At 50.2% G+C, this 16,127-nt stretch overlaps 9 protein-coding genes across 9 annotated transcripts; 7 read left to right on the plus strand and 2 right to left on the minus strand.

The window, feature by feature from the left end:
• Positions 1–134: 134 nt before the first annotated feature.
• On the plus strand, positions 135–847 carry EURHEDRAFT_450708 (HIT family protein; the record flags this gene model as incomplete). Its single annotated transcript, XM_040783897.1, has 3 exons — positions 135–197; positions 272–628; positions 692–847. The coding sequence occupies 3 exons, from the start codon at positions 135–137 to the stop codon at positions 845–847; spliced, it is 576 nt and encodes a 191-aa protein (XP_040641337.1).
• Positions 848–1,085: 238 nt separating this feature from the next.
• On the minus strand, positions 1,086–1,833 carry EURHEDRAFT_449960 (HD domain-containing protein; the record flags this gene model as incomplete). Its single annotated transcript, XM_040783856.1, has 2 exons — positions 1,086–1,720; positions 1,788–1,833. The coding sequence occupies 2 exons, from the start codon at positions 1,831–1,833 to the stop codon at positions 1,086–1,088; spliced, it is 681 nt and encodes a 226-aa protein (XP_040641338.1).
• A 383-nt stretch (positions 1,834–2,216) lies between these two features.
• EURHEDRAFT_431391 (uncharacterized protein) lies at positions 2,217–4,008 on the plus strand (the record flags this gene model as incomplete). The annotated part of the gene is made up of 2 exons (XM_040783413.1): positions 2,217–2,429; positions 2,521–4,008. Coding segments are annotated over 2 exons (1,701 nt in total), but the record flags the coding sequence as incomplete, so codon positions are not given.
• Positions 3,868–7,067, minus strand: EURHEDRAFT_409888 (Rad4 family protein). Its single transcript, XM_040781219.1, has one exon. It carries the CDS (start codon positions 6,961–6,963, stop codon positions 4,204–4,206), a length of 2,760 nt encoding a protein of 919 aa, XP_040641340.1. The 5' UTR covers positions 6,964–7,067; the 3' UTR covers positions 3,868–4,203.
• A 59-nt stretch (positions 7,068–7,126) lies between these two features.
• EURHEDRAFT_409889 (CoA-binding protein) lies at positions 7,127–7,841 on the plus strand. The gene is made up of 2 exons (XM_040781220.1): positions 7,127–7,297; positions 7,366–7,841. Exons 1-2 carry the CDS (start codon positions 7,213–7,215, stop codon positions 7,743–7,745), a joined length of 465 nt encoding a protein of 154 aa, XP_040641341.1. The 5' UTR covers positions 7,127–7,212; the 3' UTR covers positions 7,746–7,841.
• A 195-nt stretch (positions 7,842–8,036) lies between these two features.
• EURHEDRAFT_420045 (uncharacterized protein) lies at positions 8,037–9,143 on the plus strand (the record flags this gene model as incomplete). Its single annotated transcript, XM_040783333.1, has 1 exon — positions 8,037–9,143. A coding segment is annotated over one exon (1,107 nt), but the record flags the coding sequence as incomplete, so codon positions are not given.
• Positions 9,144–10,812: 1,669 nt separating this feature from the next.
• On the plus strand, positions 10,813–12,765 carry EURHEDRAFT_375481 (fungal specific transcription factor domain-containing protein; the record flags this gene model as incomplete). The annotated part of the gene is made up of 5 exons (XM_040778747.1): positions 10,813–10,844; positions 10,896–10,985; positions 11,036–11,352; positions 11,402–12,303; positions 12,379–12,765. 5 exons carry the CDS (start codon positions 10,813–10,815, stop codon positions 12,763–12,765), a joined length of 1,728 nt encoding a protein of 575 aa, XP_040641343.1.
• A 313-nt stretch (positions 12,766–13,078) lies between these two features.
• On the plus strand, positions 13,079–13,938 carry EURHEDRAFT_409892 (uncharacterized protein). The gene has a single exon (XM_040781221.1). The coding sequence runs from the start codon at positions 13,225–13,227 to the stop codon at positions 13,696–13,698; it is 474 nt and encodes a 157-aa protein (XP_040641344.1). The 5' UTR covers positions 13,079–13,224; the 3' UTR covers positions 13,699–13,938.
• Positions 13,939–15,305: 1,367 nt separating this feature from the next.
• On the plus strand, positions 15,306–16,075 carry EURHEDRAFT_409893 (uncharacterized protein). Its single transcript, XM_040781222.1, has one exon. It carries the CDS (start codon positions 15,549–15,551, stop codon positions 15,993–15,995), a length of 447 nt encoding a protein of 148 aa, XP_040641345.1. The 5' UTR covers positions 15,306–15,548; the 3' UTR covers positions 15,996–16,075.
• Positions 16,076–16,127: the final 52 nt, after the last annotated feature.

Below are 16,127 nucleotides of genomic sequence, written 5' to 3' on the forward strand. Positions count from 1 at the left end.
ACAACACCGAACAACACCTAACAGCTTCAAGGATTTATTCTTCAACACCCAAACTCCGGCACACCCCTGTATACTAATTAGAAACCTCAAACTCAACCCATAAAATCAATAAATACATGACCGAACAACCCACAATGCCACCCGCCCTCATAGGCATTCCACCTATCCATTTCGGACCCTTCGTTGTGACCACCCAGGTACTGTCCCTCACCTAAACTACTATAACCCCCAATTCAACCCTCCAACTAACCTAATATCAAAAAAAAATCAGGTCTTCCACCTAACCCCCACAACCTTCGCCCTCGTAAACCTCAAGCCCATCCTCCCGGGCCACGTCCTAGTCTCCCCGCGCCGCATAGTCCCCCGCGTCGCCGACCTCACCCCCTCCGAAACAACCGACCTCTTCCTCACAGTCCGCCGTGTAGGTCGGATGATCGAGCGCGTATATGGTGCGAGTAGTCTGAATATTGCGATCCAGGACGGGGTGGATGCGGGGCAGAGCGTGCCGCATGTGCATGCGCATGTTATTCCGAGGCAGAGGAGCGATTTGGATCATTTGGGGGGGACGGATGCGATTTATGACAAGTTGGATGGGGAGGAGGGGGATGTGGGGAGGATTCAAAAGGAGGTTGCTGCTGCTGCTGCGAGATCCAGGGATGGGAATGGGTCCAGGTCGGGATCGGTCACAGAGGAGGTGAAGAAGCAGCTAGCGCAAGATGATGAGGGTGGGAGACGGACAAATTTCCCGGCTGTTGATAATGATGCGAGGAAACCAAGGGGTATGGAGGAGATGGAGGCCGAGGCTACCATGTTGGCAAGGGAGATGGAGAAGGAGCCGCTGGATTGAATGTCCACGTATAGACGGAGCAGAGCATGCTTGTATGCTAATGTTCCCATGTTCAATTGCACGCCAACTAGTATATAATAACGATGCAAGAACCCCATATTGATGCTACCTAACCCATGGTACCGTCCACTACTCATCGATAGACGATGGCATCGACCAAAACCCAAACCCGAACGCCCAAGACAATAGTATGAGAAAAAGAAATGCATCAAGTCATCCATGGAGAAGTTATCACCCTTCATGCGTTCGTACCATTCGCATCAGTCTTGTTCTTCCAAAACATCTCCCGTTCCTTGAGTACCGTCGCCGCCCACTCCTGTGTCTCGGGCAACTGAATGCGCGAAGCGACGTGGCAGAACTCAGTCAGGTCGATATCATTAGCCCGCTCGTATTCCACCATCTGCAGAAGAAGCTCCATCTTGTCGACGTCGTGCACAAACTGCGCCTCCAGCGTCTGGTTCTCCTCGTACTCATTGAACACCTGCAAGATACCCTCCCCAGTCAACATTCCACCAGGTACACCACCCAGTAGATTCTTCGAAATATATTCCATCACATCCGCTTCGCGTCGGGCCTTCTCCGGTTTGGTAACCTTGTCTTTCGGTGTAATGTCACCCACGAGCGACTCGGCCATGTCGTGAACGAGCGCCATCTTCATGCAGTGGGGTAGGTTGAGGCGGGATGCGAGAGACGGCGGAGCGAGCATCGTCATGATCGACATGCGGTACATGTGGTCGGAGATAGATTCGCCCTTGTCGATTCCAAATCGGCGCCAGCCTTCACGTTTGGTGGTCTTGAGGCGTTCGAGAAGGTGGAAGAAGGGGACCGGTGAGGGGGAGTTTTCTTCGGGCGGGTGCGGGAGAGACGCCAGGACTGGGTTGTCAGCGTTCATGATCCCACAATACAATGCACTGAACAGTGAGTCAAATAAAGGTCTTACCTGACTTGGTGGTCCAGACGGGGTCGGATGGTGCTTCAGAGCCCATGACGACGGTAGTAGTGAGATACTTGAACGAACGTAGAAGATGACTAGATTATACAGTAATAAAACAATGGATATTGGCAGTGTTGATATAGCCAAAAGGCTGTATAAGAAATTAAGAGAACGAAAGCTCAAAAAAAAAAAAAAAAAAAAAAAAAAAAAAAAAAAAAAAAAAGAAAAGAAAAGAAAAGGAAAAAGACGCTGCAATACAAGAAAGCGAAAGACAGAAAGAGAAAAAGGGAAGAGAAGACAATAAGATCGGCACCCAACCAAACAGTGCAAACACATACTCCGCCATTTCTATACGGAGCTCAACGACCACCTCGTTTCTACCACTCACATCTCTCTGATTATTCTCTTTTCAAGATGTATTCGTCAAACACCTCCAGACCAAAACCTCTGCCGTGGTCGACCCCCTCTCATCTCTCCGTCTTCGTCCGCAATCTCCAATTCCTGAACCTCCATCACCACCAAGACTGGCCGGGCATCAGCGTTCGTGCCCTATCGCCCTCGTCGCAGAACCAACGCCAGCGCATAAAAACTGTGGAGTGGGCATTGTATCATCTCTGCGCAATCTGGGATCCGGAAGTAACACATGATGTATGTCCATGCCAATAAACGCGAGAGAGCAAGGCCTATCAGTTACAGATACAATCAAACGGAACCAGCTGACCGGACGATGTGACACCAGAAACTACGCCCTTTTTTCCCTCCGTTGGAAGCATTACAGTCGGTGAACCTCCGTGCCGCTTTGTTTCGGGTGCTGTCAGATATAAAGAAAAATGGCGACCTGGGAAAGGAAACAATACTACGCAAATCGATGTTGGACGACTGCAAGGGGGAGAAATTTGATGAGCTGCTGGCTGTTTTCTCTACAGCGGTTCTGCGTAAAGTCTTGACCGCCTCGCTTGACAGGAGACAGTTGAACCCAGCTCTAATGCTGTCGTTGGCGAATGGTATTTCCCCTGAGGATTACCAGCTTGCGCTACCTCTTCTCCTGGCGCATCGGGTCTCGCTTGGATCGACCGGGGAGCGTCGCACTCGCGTTTTGAATACATATGACAAATTTTCGCAATTACTGGATAAAAAGAAAGTTCAGTTGGAACAACAGTCTCAGGACAACCCGCGGTCAGTCCCTGACGAACCGACGGATTTCGGACATTTCGCGGAGCAGATGCAGACAAATTGGCTGGGTAGCAAAGAATGGGCAAACGACCTGCTTTATGGTGGATCGCAGAGCAGCAGCGATGCGTTCCTGGAATTACCATTCGCAAAAGCCTGGGCAAAGGCGAAAGAATCAACCGTAGAAGATCTCAAAGCCGGTTCCTCTCGCGATCTCTTACTTGATCTTGAATCGCGGGTATCGCGCCAACGGGATCGACTGAGCAGATGGCGCGAATATAGCGGCAATGCAACCCAGGAGAATGGACCGGCCAATGTGGACTCGTTCCCCTCGGCCAATGCTGCAAGGAACAGTTCAGTGGTTTTCAGAGACCACCAGGCGCTCACTGTTGCCAGTATCGCTAAGGCAGTTCGAGAGCCTGAGAGTCGTGCTAAACCTACTCAGCAAGACCAATCCCTTCTGCTTTCTATGAATGATGCACTCGCGCGCATCGACGGCAAGACGCGCTCGTCTTTAGGGGAAACGAAATCCCAGACATCTCCTAAGCCCGCAAAGCCTGTCACCAGCACTCTATCGCACGATCCTAGTCCCCGTCCGCAAGAATCCGCACCAACTATCGAAACCGAGCCGGAACCTATTCCGTCCCCGGACGACAACAATCACATAGACCCACAGCCTTCCATTGACTACACATCCCCCAGCATAACCCTCACCGAACCAGACCCTGAACCCAGGCTCTTCGCCCTAGCCGAACGAACCCGCAAATCCATGTCCCTTATCGCCCCACGCCCCAGTCTCCCACCAGAAGAAAAATCCTCCCGTCGCCAAAACCGAACGTCCTTCCCCGTGAACCCATACCAAACTCCGCCGAAAAAAGCACCTCCTAGGGTGCAGACTCCGCAGGATCAGCTCTTTGAGGAGAGTGCGGATTATGCGAGTGTGTTTAAGTCGCGGCCACTTATTGCGCAAAGTCCTGTTTCTTCTCCGGTTGTGCATGTTAGTCCGCTGGGGGATTTTGATTTGGAGACGGATGTGGATGCGGAGGCTGATGTTGATGTTGATAGGGAGTTGGATATGGACGTGGATGAGGATGAGATACGGGGGTTTGGTTCGCCTTCGATACGTCGAAGATGAATAGGGTATCGGGGGTATTATTGTATTAGGGTAAATGGGAGATAATCATTGTACGACGTCCTTAAAACATGAGCAAGTATAATATACATAGCTTGTTGTCCTGCACAGCAACAGTCATTAACCCTTTCTGCTTCTCGTTTGTCTGCGCGTTCGCGGCTGATATTCCTCTTCAGAGTCAGGCAGCTCATCAACGGAGCTGGAGTTTTCATCATTGACTTTTGCGCTTTCAAAACCGTCGTCATCGCCACCATCTGCCTTTCTTTCGCCTTCACTATCACTAATCTCAACTGCGTGAGATTCAGACCGTGGACGAGTTTCTTGTTCCTGCCGTTCTACCACCAACCCCCCATCATCACCATCATCCTCACCCGGTAGAAGGAATCCACCTCCTCGATCGCCTGAATCTTCTTCATCCTCCCCTTCTACTTCATCCTCGCGTGCCGTCTCTTCCTGACGCTCACGATCCCCAGGTCTAATCTGCTTCGCAAATGGATTAGCCTCGTCCTCCTCATAGTCCATAGCACCCCCATACTCCTCCCTAACGCGCTCCGCAATCCTCAAACCAAACAGAAACTTCCTCCACGTCTGCAAGATGCGTTTTTCGGCCTTGAGCTGTTCCCTCTTGCGTTTCTCAGCCTCCTCAGCCATCCACGCATCCGTGACAAGGCCCTCGTTTTCTTCTGCAACGACTACGCCCTCGATAACGGGAACAGCCATTTTCGATCCGAATTCGAACCCCGTTACTGCCTCGGCGTAGTCGACACCTAGTTTCTTGCAAATGCGCACGGTCCCAGACCAAGGGATATGTACGGCGCCGCGGGGTACCATGGAGGGAACGAAGCAGTCAATGTTTCCGTAGTCGTTTTTGGGTATAATCCCGTTCTCTATTGGTGGTGGAATGATGTATTCGGTCTGGTATTTTGCGTAGAGACCTTGTTTTGGCTTCTCGCCAGTTTGGCGCTGTAGCTCATCGACTTCACGTTTACGGAGGAGGGTTACGGCGCGGATGGGGACGCGTTTCAGTGGTGCTTCGCCAATTTTGGTCTGCCGGCCTTCTTTGTGCCAACTTTCTGCGGAGAGGCATTTTACTACATCAGAGCGGCGGTAGACGTCCTCTGTCTTGGCTTTGACACCTTTCCCTGTTGTGAATGTGCGGACGGGTTTGGAGTCTGGGCGTAGGGCTTCTTCGCGGCGGAGGAAGCGTTCCAGGACGAATTCTGTGGAGGCGCGGAGGCTTTGCAGCGTGTCGCCTTCTTTGACGAGTTTCTTTTCTGGTTGTTTGGGTGTCAGGTCTTGGGTGTCTTCTACGTCGTCGACTGGCGTTCTCTGGTTCTGAGGCCGCTGGTAGATTCGGAATATCACCCGGAACCAATCGTATTCGAAGAACTTCCCTTTTTTACCTGGGACGGGGATCTTTTCGATTGGCATTCGGTAGCATTTGGTTTTTCCTGGCCATGTGCGACGGCGGAGATACCGTGTTGTGACATCCTTGGCCGATTTATCTGGCGAGTATGCTATCACGTAGCATATAACTTGTTTGGCTTTTTCTGCTTTTGCCCCGCGCGGTTCGAAAGTTGCTTGTAGCTCTGGTGTCGTCGCCACGGGATTTTTGAGCACAAGGGGATCAACAGGTATGACCTGGTGGGTGATAGGAGATGCAACCTCTGTCCAGTAGATAGGAAATGGCAGGTCTCTGTCATATGCTCGACGAGATGAAGCATTTTTATCTGGGGAGTCACTGTCACTCTCCTCATCGTCGTCCAACTCTGCTCCTGTTTCTGTTGCTTCTGCAGTGCCAGGTTCTGACTCCATTTTGGACTTCGGGGTATGGGTCTCGGCCTTGGTCCATCCGAATCCAAGAGGTTGTAGACTAACTACTAGCCTAGCCTCAATGTCCAATGCGCGAAGAAGCGCTGTGAAGAGCTGCGCGCCTGTATCCCTAGAACCCTCCATGCAGTCTGCTGCCGACCGGAACTCGTCCACACTAGCAAATCGTTCTCCATGTCGCTCGGGGTCATGGCCATCATCATTAAAAGAACGTATTTCAGCATCCACCTGTGCCATGTGCTGATATCCATGTTTGCGCAGACCCGGCGCAGTGATTTTAAACTGTTTTCTCCAGTATGCAGCGAGAACCTTGAGTAGGGAAATGATAGGATCGCCCAGACTCATATCCGGCTTTCCAGGTTCCAATCGCGACGAGCCTTCCCCCCAATCCCGCTCAGGGTTACGAGTCTGCTTCTCTTTCCCTTTCCTCTTTTTGGTGGATTTCTCCGTAATTTCTTGTTCTGGGGGATCGAGCGCTGATGCGACCCGCCACTTCTTGATCTCCTTGTAAATTCCCTGGGGTAACCTGCGCCGGAGGGTTTCGTGGACTTTGGAGTTATTCACCCAGGCATTTCGGACGGCATTGTGAGCGAGTAGAAGCTGCACATGTAGACAATGGGTTCTGATACGGATCTGGCGCTCGATCTTGGATGGGCCCTTTTTGCCATCGAGGAGATCAGCTACATGCACTTCGTTCTTGTCGAGCGTCAATTCGAGATCCTGCGACTCAATCGCGGACGGGAGCAGAGCGGTGGTATGTGCAGGCTGGTTCGTAGTATCTATAGCGTCTTCCCAATCCGTAGCGTCATCGTCATCGTCGTCGCTTTCCTCGTCCTCGTCCTCCGATCCCTGGCTTTTTCCTTTGCCCTTCTCGGTCGCATCATTTTTCCCAGGGGTTTCCTCATTATCAGAGTTAGGCACATCGCTCAATGGCGAGTCGTCTTCGGAATCCTCCACAACTGGAGCTTTGACAGCAGGGATCGCATGGTGGCGTTTGGTACTGGGAGGATCCTCGGAGGAGACGCGCTTGCGGGGGACGAACGGTGGCATGCAGAGAAGGTCAGTCAGAGTTCAATAATACAGGAATAGTTGTATTGAATAAAGAACTCATGTATTGAATTTTATGGCGTGATGAAGTGGTTGAAAGATGACAGAATGAAAGAGTAGTAGTGATGGCCGGAGAACCGAGGCCGACGATTTCTCCGGAACTCTACAAGTACGCTGTGTTGTAGCTACATTTTTCTTTGTATTCTCAAATCACACATAAACACATAACTACTACATCTACTATAAATCACTATGGAAGCCGTCAAGCGTTTCTTCTCTTCTCCCCGGTTCGCCGTGGCCGGAGCCAGCAATGACGCCAACAAGTTTGGCTACAAACGTGGGGAATAGCCTCATGATTTCCCAATGAGGAAGAGTAACTGACTCTCGCCGTGTCTCTACTTCTAGTGCTTGCCTGGTATCACCAGCACTCGCTCCCTGTCACTCCCCTCAACCCCCGATCTCCCCAGATCTCTCTTCCCTCCAAGGACTACGCTACGGTCGCCTCACCGTCCGCCTTGCCGTCGCCCACGCAGACGTCGCTGTCGGTCGTGACGCCCCCCGCGGTGTCGCTGTCGGTGCTACAGGAAGCGCATTCGGCTGGAATCCCCGCCGTCTGGTTGCAGCCGGGAACATTTGATGACGCGGTGCTGCAGTTTGCAAGGAAGCACTTTGAGGCCGTTATTGCCGGAGATGGAGGCCGAGGAGGAGAAGGATGGTGTGTTTTGGTGGATGGAGAAGCTGGATTGGATGCTGCTGGAGTGCAATGGGGTGCTCAGAAGCTGTAATCTTTTCTTTGCTGTTAATAGTGGCAGTGCGAATGAATGGATAGTGCTACTCTAGTTGAATATAGTCATAGTGTAGTAAAGTAACTTCAGCCTCACCATTTTCTTCACCTTCTTTTTCTCTCAAATTCCTTCTCTCTTTCATCCTTTTTCATCCTCACTTCCATCGTTCATTTTTTATCATGGAAGAAGGTTATTAGCCATTTAGATCATTAATTCTCACTTTGAATACTATTTCTCTTCATTATGCCCAGTTCGCGTGCCTCTTCACTCTACAGCTCCCCCGTCCATCACTCCCCCGTTCCACCAAAGCTCGATCTGGCCGACGCTCATTCCCAGCTCTACCAGACGCCCTCTACCACTTCTGCTTCATCTTCCCTCTTCAATACTATTTCAACGAATTCTCGCAAACGATCCCGCACCGGAGGTTCCGATAAACGCCGTTCTCTGTATGACTTCTCCGCCGCTGCAGCTGCCGCTCACGATGGTGACGATCACCTCTACCGCTCTTCCTGGTTGGGTCGGGATGAAAATGTTTCTGGGATAGAATATGATCACTCAGATATCCGTGGAGAGCTACCTCTAGCACCTCCCATCGATGCCAGTGTCGATCTTTTATCCAGTCACACAGGGAACACCCGCAAGCGCAGTCGTCAGGAACAGCAGGAAGGAGCTCAGGACAAGGATGTAACTCCATCGCCTCTCCCGGCTAGCTGGGGTCAATCTGTGATGAATGCCGTGGGAAAAGTGTGGAGCTTTTGCTGGTCGGGTGCGTTTCGTGGTTTCTATGCTGGTGGTGGTCATGGTTATCACATGTCTGCGGATTCAGTGCCCCAGCTTGATCACAGTCACAGGGCTCCTTCTCCCTCGCAGTCGGCGTCGACTGAAAAAACTGCTGTCGATGAAGCGGTGGAAGGTACCCCTGCCTACTATTTCAAAGGCGGATCGACTCCCATCCCCGGCCAGTATCCCGACGACAACGAGATTCACAAAAACTGGGTTGTGGTTCAGACTGACGGCCCGGCGGACTGTTTCTCCTTTGGTGTCGAGGCACTGAATCCCGCAAAACGAGTGCATCGTGTGTGCGGTGCTGAAGATTTGTCTCCTACCCGTCACAGGTCGACTGCGGTGCCACGCGTGGGTAAAAGGACTTCTCTTGGCGGACCGACCACCCCCACACGAATCCCAGTTCCATCTTCCAATAGCAAATCCTCCAGCAATAAAAAGCATCGTGATAGTCCCGTGTCGGCTGAGACGCAACGCTTCGTCGCGCAGATGCGGCGTATGGAGCGGGAGGAAGACGCAAATCTGCGACGTCTGAATCGACAGCTAGAGATGATGATCCAAGAGGGCAAGCAGGCATTGGGAGCCCGATTCGAGGTCGATGAACTGGGAATGGACTACAACTGATCCCTCCCCTTGCTTTTCGACTTATGCCTTTTTGCATCCATCTGCGTCTCTCTTGATACCCCTTACCTTCTTTTGGAAGACATCTTTTACGTGTTATGACAGGTTTGACTTTTGTTTATTCAGCTGCTAGTTGGCAGTGATGTTACGAGAAAAGTGATATGAACTGAGTGCTATGACGATTGATGAGTCTAATGTATCTAAACGATCATCATTAATGTGACCACGAGAATTCGTCGGGTTTAATCTTACTGACTTCAGCCCACTCCCAAGGTATCCTATTGACTCAATGCTGTTCAAAATCTGCGAGAACCACAAAGAACGCCGCATCCAATTACCGAAAGTGCCCTACAAATTCCCCCAATCAGCAAGCCATCACAAATCACGTTGAATAAACAAATAATACTCACCCTTCAACAGCACACAACGCCAGTACCGCAGCCCAAATGTCATCGACCCCCTTTTCATAGCGCTTCCTGTAACATCCATGATTCCTATGCCCACCACACTCCGGGCGATGATTATCCACCAAGGCTGCGATCGTTACAACCCATAATATCAGAGTAATGACATTACAGGTAACGGCAGACCAGAGTTTAAAGAGACTCTTCGCTATAAACGATGTGGTTATGATGTATATAGCCGCGAGGGTCGTAGCAATGGCCTGTTCAAGGGATCGAAAAAAATGTAGTCAGTAAGTGCTGTGATGAGATGGAGAGGCTGGCGCTTAGCATACCGTAAACATAGCCAGAGCATATCCGCTGGCTGTTTCCTCTGACAGCCTGACTGCTGAGCAGCCGATGACCGCTAAGGCGACGAGTGATTGTAAAGTATGGATAGCGATTGGGAGCATTTTGGGTGTAGGGAAGAAGTTGGGTTCGATTAATGTTAGTTAGCTATGGATCATTCCTTATTTACCTTCCTACTTTTTCCAGAAACATATTATCATCATGGAGCTAGAGGTACGGTTGTGGGCACGGGAATAGTGGAGTGATATATGGTTCTCCATACTGGTCCGTCTTGTTTTGTGGTTGAACGATTCGGTTTGGGACATCGATAATTCCAACTATACAAGATCGAATAGCACCAGCAACATGGGTCCAATATTAGAGCTAGAAATATCATCTATATACATTCAAATCAATTTACATCCATTTCAGAGTGCATGCTTACTTCCCCACAGGTCACTCCCCCCGTTAGGGTTTCTCAGTACCAAATCCGGAAACTCCCGCGTCCCGTCCACGTGAGCGGAAGCCGGAATGGCAAATAATTGGCGAAAGCTCATTACACCACCTTTTACAAGGAAGTCTGTCTTCTGATTCTGCACTACTGCAAATTAGACGGAAAACATGGACGGAGACCCATATTTCCATGAACCGCGAGCTAAGCATGCATGTGAGCCGTGTCGGTAAGTGGGATGGCGTTATTCTTGTCAAAAGCCGATGGTAGATGCTGACTTTCAGCAGCAAAAAAAAGACAAAATGTCCCGGCGAGAAGCCAGCATGCTCGTTTTGTCGGAGGTTGAATCAGAGATGTGTGTATTTGCCAAAGGATAAGGTTGGGACTGTGGCATTTAAGGTAATTTAATGCATTGGATGACTTGAGAATTGCGCTGAGTGGCAAGTCCAAAAATGACTCGAAAGAAAGGCTGCATCGGTTGGAAATGCAGGTGGAGCGGATGCATGATACTATTCAGTTCGTCGTGCCCCAGTGATTACTTTGAGAGTATTTCTGACCTCATGTTAGGGCATTGAGTGGGCAGACGAGACCTACAGCGCGGCCGGAAGGCTCCGCGATGACCCTGCCTTCTTCCGTAGGCTTTGATGCTCATGCTTTGTATGAATTTCATTGACTCCATTTTCCGCGTATCAGGGCTAACTAAACAGCCCTCATCCCCCTCCAGAAATACTACACTACTTTGTTGAGATTTACAAAACCCGGACACACATACAACCTCTTCCGCTTTTCGATCCTACCTTTTTACACGAGCAGGTTGCTCTCTTTCCACAATATCTACTACGGTCATTCATAGCAGCTACATTACCTTTCTCGGAGCATCCGTTCTATGGCTGTTCCAAAGCAGAAGCTGTAGAGTTTTATATCCGGTCTGCTCGGGAAATGGTAATTCTCCGTGCGGCAGAGGGTATTGGTACAGTGGAGATTTTACAGGCTCTGTGCTTGTTGACCTTGTGTGATATCGCTGGTAAGTTGCTTATCCCAGGATTATGGAAATTGTTATTAACTCGGTTCAGCCGGAAAACAAGCTAGAACGGTAATGAATATAAGCATAGCATCAAGGCTCGCCAAAACACTCAAATCCAGCCACACCGAGACATCCCCCAACGAAGACAAAGCCAGATGCTACTGGAGCATCTATATCCTAGAACAAGTCTTCACCCCAGGCCCAAACACACTCAAAACCAACACCTACCCCCTACTCAACACCCCCGCACCCACCAGTCCACCCAAACCGCCCCTCCCAGCAGACTTCCAAACACCAAAACCACCATCCAAACAAACACTAGGCGGAAGCGCCAGTGACCGAGGAATAATAGGCTACTGTATTCAATTAATCTCCATCTGGGGCGAAGCAACCACCTACATGCGGCAAATCCACACCGGCCAAATTGAAGATGCGTGGCTCTCCACATCGACGTACCACCGGATAATTGCAGAATTCTACCAATTCGAAGCAAGCATGGCGCAAGCGCATCGCTATAAAACTATCAGGGAGCAACTAAAATCTGCCGCAGAAGTTGCCCAGTACAGAGAATACTGGACAGCCTGGCTCCTCCTGCAGACCATGTTCCACACCGTTCAGGCACTGCTTAACCATCCGCTTTTCCACATCGCTACTTCCAATAAGCCGGATTCTACTTTTACTCTGAGGCCGCCGTCTTTCCTGCAACATGTTGTTGATCAGGCGCTTATGCATTCTGGATGGACGGTACGGTTGGTGAGGATGATGGAGGAGTTGGGGATGCGGATTTGTGATCCGTTTATCGGGTATCAGATTGTTGTTACGGCGACTGTGCATTGGATTTTTGCGTTTGCGAGTGATGATACTGTTGCTGAGCGGGCTTGTTCGGATTTCGAGCGGTGTCGCGGGTTTATTCTGGGGATGGTGGGAGAGTGGCCGCATTTTGGACAGGCTGTAAGCTTTCCTTTTTACTCTCGATATTCTCAAGGCTTCGAAGCGAGATGAGAGTTCTGGTTGACAAGAGCACAGATAAACGGACTAAACTACCTCCAAGGCCTCATCCAACAAAATGACAGAACGACAGGTCACCACGGCATCCCGTCCTTCAAACTCTCCATTCTATGGGATCTGTTAGATCCCATGTCCATAGGCCGGGGCACTGATATTCCATCGCTACAACCATTGAGTTCTATAGGAGAGCGTATTCCCACCCAGTATGTAGCCCAGCTACACGAGCCGTCAGAAGGTCGTGAGGACAATGAGGGCAGGAACAAAGAGAATAGGTATGAGGATGCGATGGGAGATGTACAGCCATCGATGTATTTCCATGATCCGTTGATGGATGAGGAGTTGTTGGGGTCTTTTGATATTCCTGTTTCGCCGCAGCTGCATTTCTTGTCCTTTGGGGATTTATAGTGGCAGTGTTGGATGTCATTTGCTGGTCGACTGATTTACTGCCAATACACTGGCTTGAAAACACAGCCATATCACAGTACTTCATTCATGTTGTTGCAGTATACCACTTATCACCATGCTCATAGCTGTCTATCATTGGTCGAACGACTAATGTGGGTTCGGATCGAACGTCCGTCTTCACATACCCATACGAAAACCAGACCCGCATAAATAACGGGGATATGCGAATGAGAGTTCTGGATGGGCGAATGCGGAGAGGAGAATACCCTTCCTCTCAAGGAAGGATATTCTCCCTGGGATTTCTTTTGTTACGATGAAGAGGAGACGTTTATGGGGTTGGTTACTGTCCCTGGGAGCAATGGGAAGCGAATCACTGGGGTGCGCGTTTCATCCGGGGATACAATATCAGTAGATATAACGATTCTAACCACGGGCGTTTAGACATCACATTTGCTTAAGATGGGTAATCGTACGATTGCCACTGTGCAGCCGGTAGCTATGATACAGTTGGACCCTGACGAAGTGGCGGAGATGAACAAGGGTTTCCCGGTGATGGTAAACCTGCGTACCGAGTTGTTTGTGTTCCCTCCAACGCCAAAGAGCAATGTTCTCAAGATGGCGAGGCATGGGTATGGGTATGAAGTAGAGCAGAGCTCTTCTGCGTCGTCTTACTCTGCGCCGAAGTTGGCATTGAAGCAGCAGGGACAGTTTTTGCCGGCTGGTGCTGAGAAGGCGTTGCGAGATGGATTGGCGTTGTTCCTGCCCAGGTTTAAGGGTCGAGCGTTTTATCCAGCGGAGATTGTGCTGGTACACAGATACTCCCAAGGGACATTTTATCGTCGATCATCATCCCGAGTATGTAAATTTGTTCACTGCCAGAGGCGGAAGCGGACAGTATGTTCCTCCTACTCTCAAGTCACTGACTGTTACTAACTGACACAGTGGATTCAAATTCCCCCCCCGTCCCGGGCCGCTATATAGCAGATAGCTTGATGGTAGGGCATCGGAAGAGCAAAAGCGGAAATGGGCGTGGACGGGAACTCGTAACAGGTAAAGGCGATAGGAGCCGTGGCGGGCCTCCGAGGAGGGTTCTTGAGAGAGGAGTGGGCTCATTTGTAGTCAATCAGTCACAGCAAAAAGTCCAAATCAGAGCAATAAGGACTACAAAACCATTGCCCTAAAAAAACTTTCACGCCCACCGAGTCCTCCGCAACTATCCACCGTTGACGCAGTGGAGACTAAAGTAACGGAATTACCCTATCAAGCATCATAATCGTCTGACACGGATAGTCTACTCGCTTCCAGACTTGCCTCTCCGTACAACGCGCCATTATTCAAGCGAGGCCCCACAGCCACCCGAGAATTCGCCTTTGGTTCAATCTCTGCGTTTTACCGGTTTGGGTATCTTACCTCGGGCTGACAGGTGCCGACTGAACCTGCTCCGGAGTAAGCAGAAAATTCATGACCTGCCAAGATATGTAGAATGTGCTGTAGAAACTTGATGGAAAAAGGGCTGCAAGGGACAGGCCAATCAACTTTTAAATGTGTGCTTTGAAGAGCGGGTAGGAAGTGTATCTGAATTGTACTCCAGAGTAGCTGTGAGGATTGGGGTGATTGGGTATTGCGCGGTACCATACCCACTGGGTATATTTCTAGGGCGACCACTAGGAGTATGTACTCTGTAGTAGTACTTGGAACCCAGTTCTAACTGTGATCATCCAAGCAGAGTGACAGATCCTGACTGAAATATTGAAGCTACTCTATAAGTACGGAACGGAGCATGTACAGATACAGGCTATACAGGCTATACCTGCACCGATGCTCCTGTAACCGTATGTACCACGGGACAAGAGGCAAAAAAGGATAATTATGCAAGCAGGCGTTTTATACCTCACTCCGTCGTACATTCCATTTATCTTCACTTCGGTGTATTCTATATGTTTCTTCAATCTAAACATTTCCTCTCATGCCTCATTCATGGCAGTTAATTCCTCCACGCTCCACGAGCGATTAAACGTGATGTTCCAGACAAAGCCAGTAACGAATCAGATCGCCACAGTTGCAATACAAGGATCAAACGGGTCTACTACGTCATAGTGGAACATATCAGGGCCCAGCTACTAAAAGGGCAGGCGGTGGTATGCCCTACTCCCACCGCCAATAGGAAGATCGGAACGAGCGAGATGAATCAGCAAATGATGCCTGAATCGCAAGGGGTGTGATGCCCGGGTAACACTTTCTGACTAGCGCAATGCACCATGTGGGGTACCACCCACCAATCATGAAATTTACTGGAACTGGGGTATCGGCGGAACGAGCAACAGGGTGCGATAGTTACCGGACTAGGAAAGCTACCCCATGCTGAAAGTGTCTTGGAATATTAATCGGTTAAGTCGGAGATTGAAGTGGACCCTGAAAGATTTCTCATTGGGTCTTGGCAGTGCGCGGTTTGTTTTTTCGCTGATTGTGCTGATTTACTGAATTTATTACTATTGTTTTTGATTATTGTGTGAAATCTGCCGACTGAGCCGGGTGGATTAACTATTTTGACTTTTTGTACTGCTGCAAGGCACACGCGCCCCCCAGTTGAACCCTCCCCCGACTCTTATAAAGGGCGGCTCGCGTCTCCTACACGCCGCCCCCGTTTTCGCTTCCTCTTCTTTTCTTGCTCCGCTTTGTTCTCTTCTTCGTGTGTTGTTGCTCTCTGATTGATACCTCCCGTCCCTTTCTCTATCCAGATCTCTTCAATCGGTTTATTTCCACTCCCTACAACAACCATCACAATGCAGTCCTGGATCCTCAAGTTCGGCGCTCTCGCCGCCCTGGCGCAGACCATCTCCGCTGCTCAGATTCACATCGAGACCACCCACCCTTCTGCCAACAAGTACAAGTCTCACTGCACCGTCATCGTCGAGGACAATATCTTCGGCGACTGCAAGGGTTCCTCCAGCCCCTTCCCAGGTGGCTGCGGTGACAACAAAAACACCGACCCGGCCACCATCTGTGGCGACAAAACCGTCGAAGTCGACTGGCATACCGCCGAGCTCACCATCAAGGACACAGATGGCAACGAGGAGAAGTGTGTTCTGAGCACCACCTCGCAGTGGGGTGAGTGCAACACCGACGACCCCAATAAGTACCCCACCGAGAACGGGGCGAGCGGCCTGTTCGATGCTGGCAAGAGTGTGCTCTACGGGTTAACGCCGATCGCTGCTGGTTTGCTTCTGTGAATTTGAAAACGAAGAAAAAACACGATCGAGCGCTGGGAACAATTCGAGAGAAAGGGAAATGTGGGAGGTGCTTTCTGAGGTCAGTACTGGTATGCTCCATGTCCTGTCGTTTGTTTCCGGGCACCAATCTGA

This window comes from Aspergillus ruber, assembly GCF_000600275.1.
Source record: "Aspergillus ruber CBS 135680 unplaced genomic scaffold scaffold00005, whole genome shotgun sequence".
Classification (NCBI taxonomy): Eukaryota; Fungi; Ascomycota; class Eurotiomycetes; order Eurotiales; family Aspergillaceae; genus Aspergillus; species Aspergillus ruber.

Excerpts from the sequence above, each read along its gene's own strand:
- EURHEDRAFT_409892 (XM_040781221.1), top strand. The coding sequence starts at position 13,225 with ATGGGTAATCGTACGATTGCCACTGTGCAGCCGGTAGCTATGATACAG.
- EURHEDRAFT_409893 (XM_040781222.1), top strand. The coding sequence starts at position 15,549 with ATGCAGTCCTGGATCCTCAAGTTCGGCGCTCTCGCCGCCCTGGCGCAG.
- EURHEDRAFT_409888 (XM_040781219.1), bottom strand. The coding sequence starts at position 6,963 with ATGCCACCGTTCGTCCCCCGCAAGCGCGTCTCCTCCGAGGATCCTCCC.
- EURHEDRAFT_409889 (XM_040781220.1), top strand. The coding sequence starts at position 7,213 with ATGGAAGCCGTCAAGCGTTTCTTCTCTTCTCCCCGGTTCGCCGTGGCC. Across the intron at positions 7,298-7,365 it reads CAACAAGTTTGGCTACAAAC|TGCTTGCCTGGTATCACCAG; the intron begins GTGGGGAATAGC and ends CTCTACTTCTAG.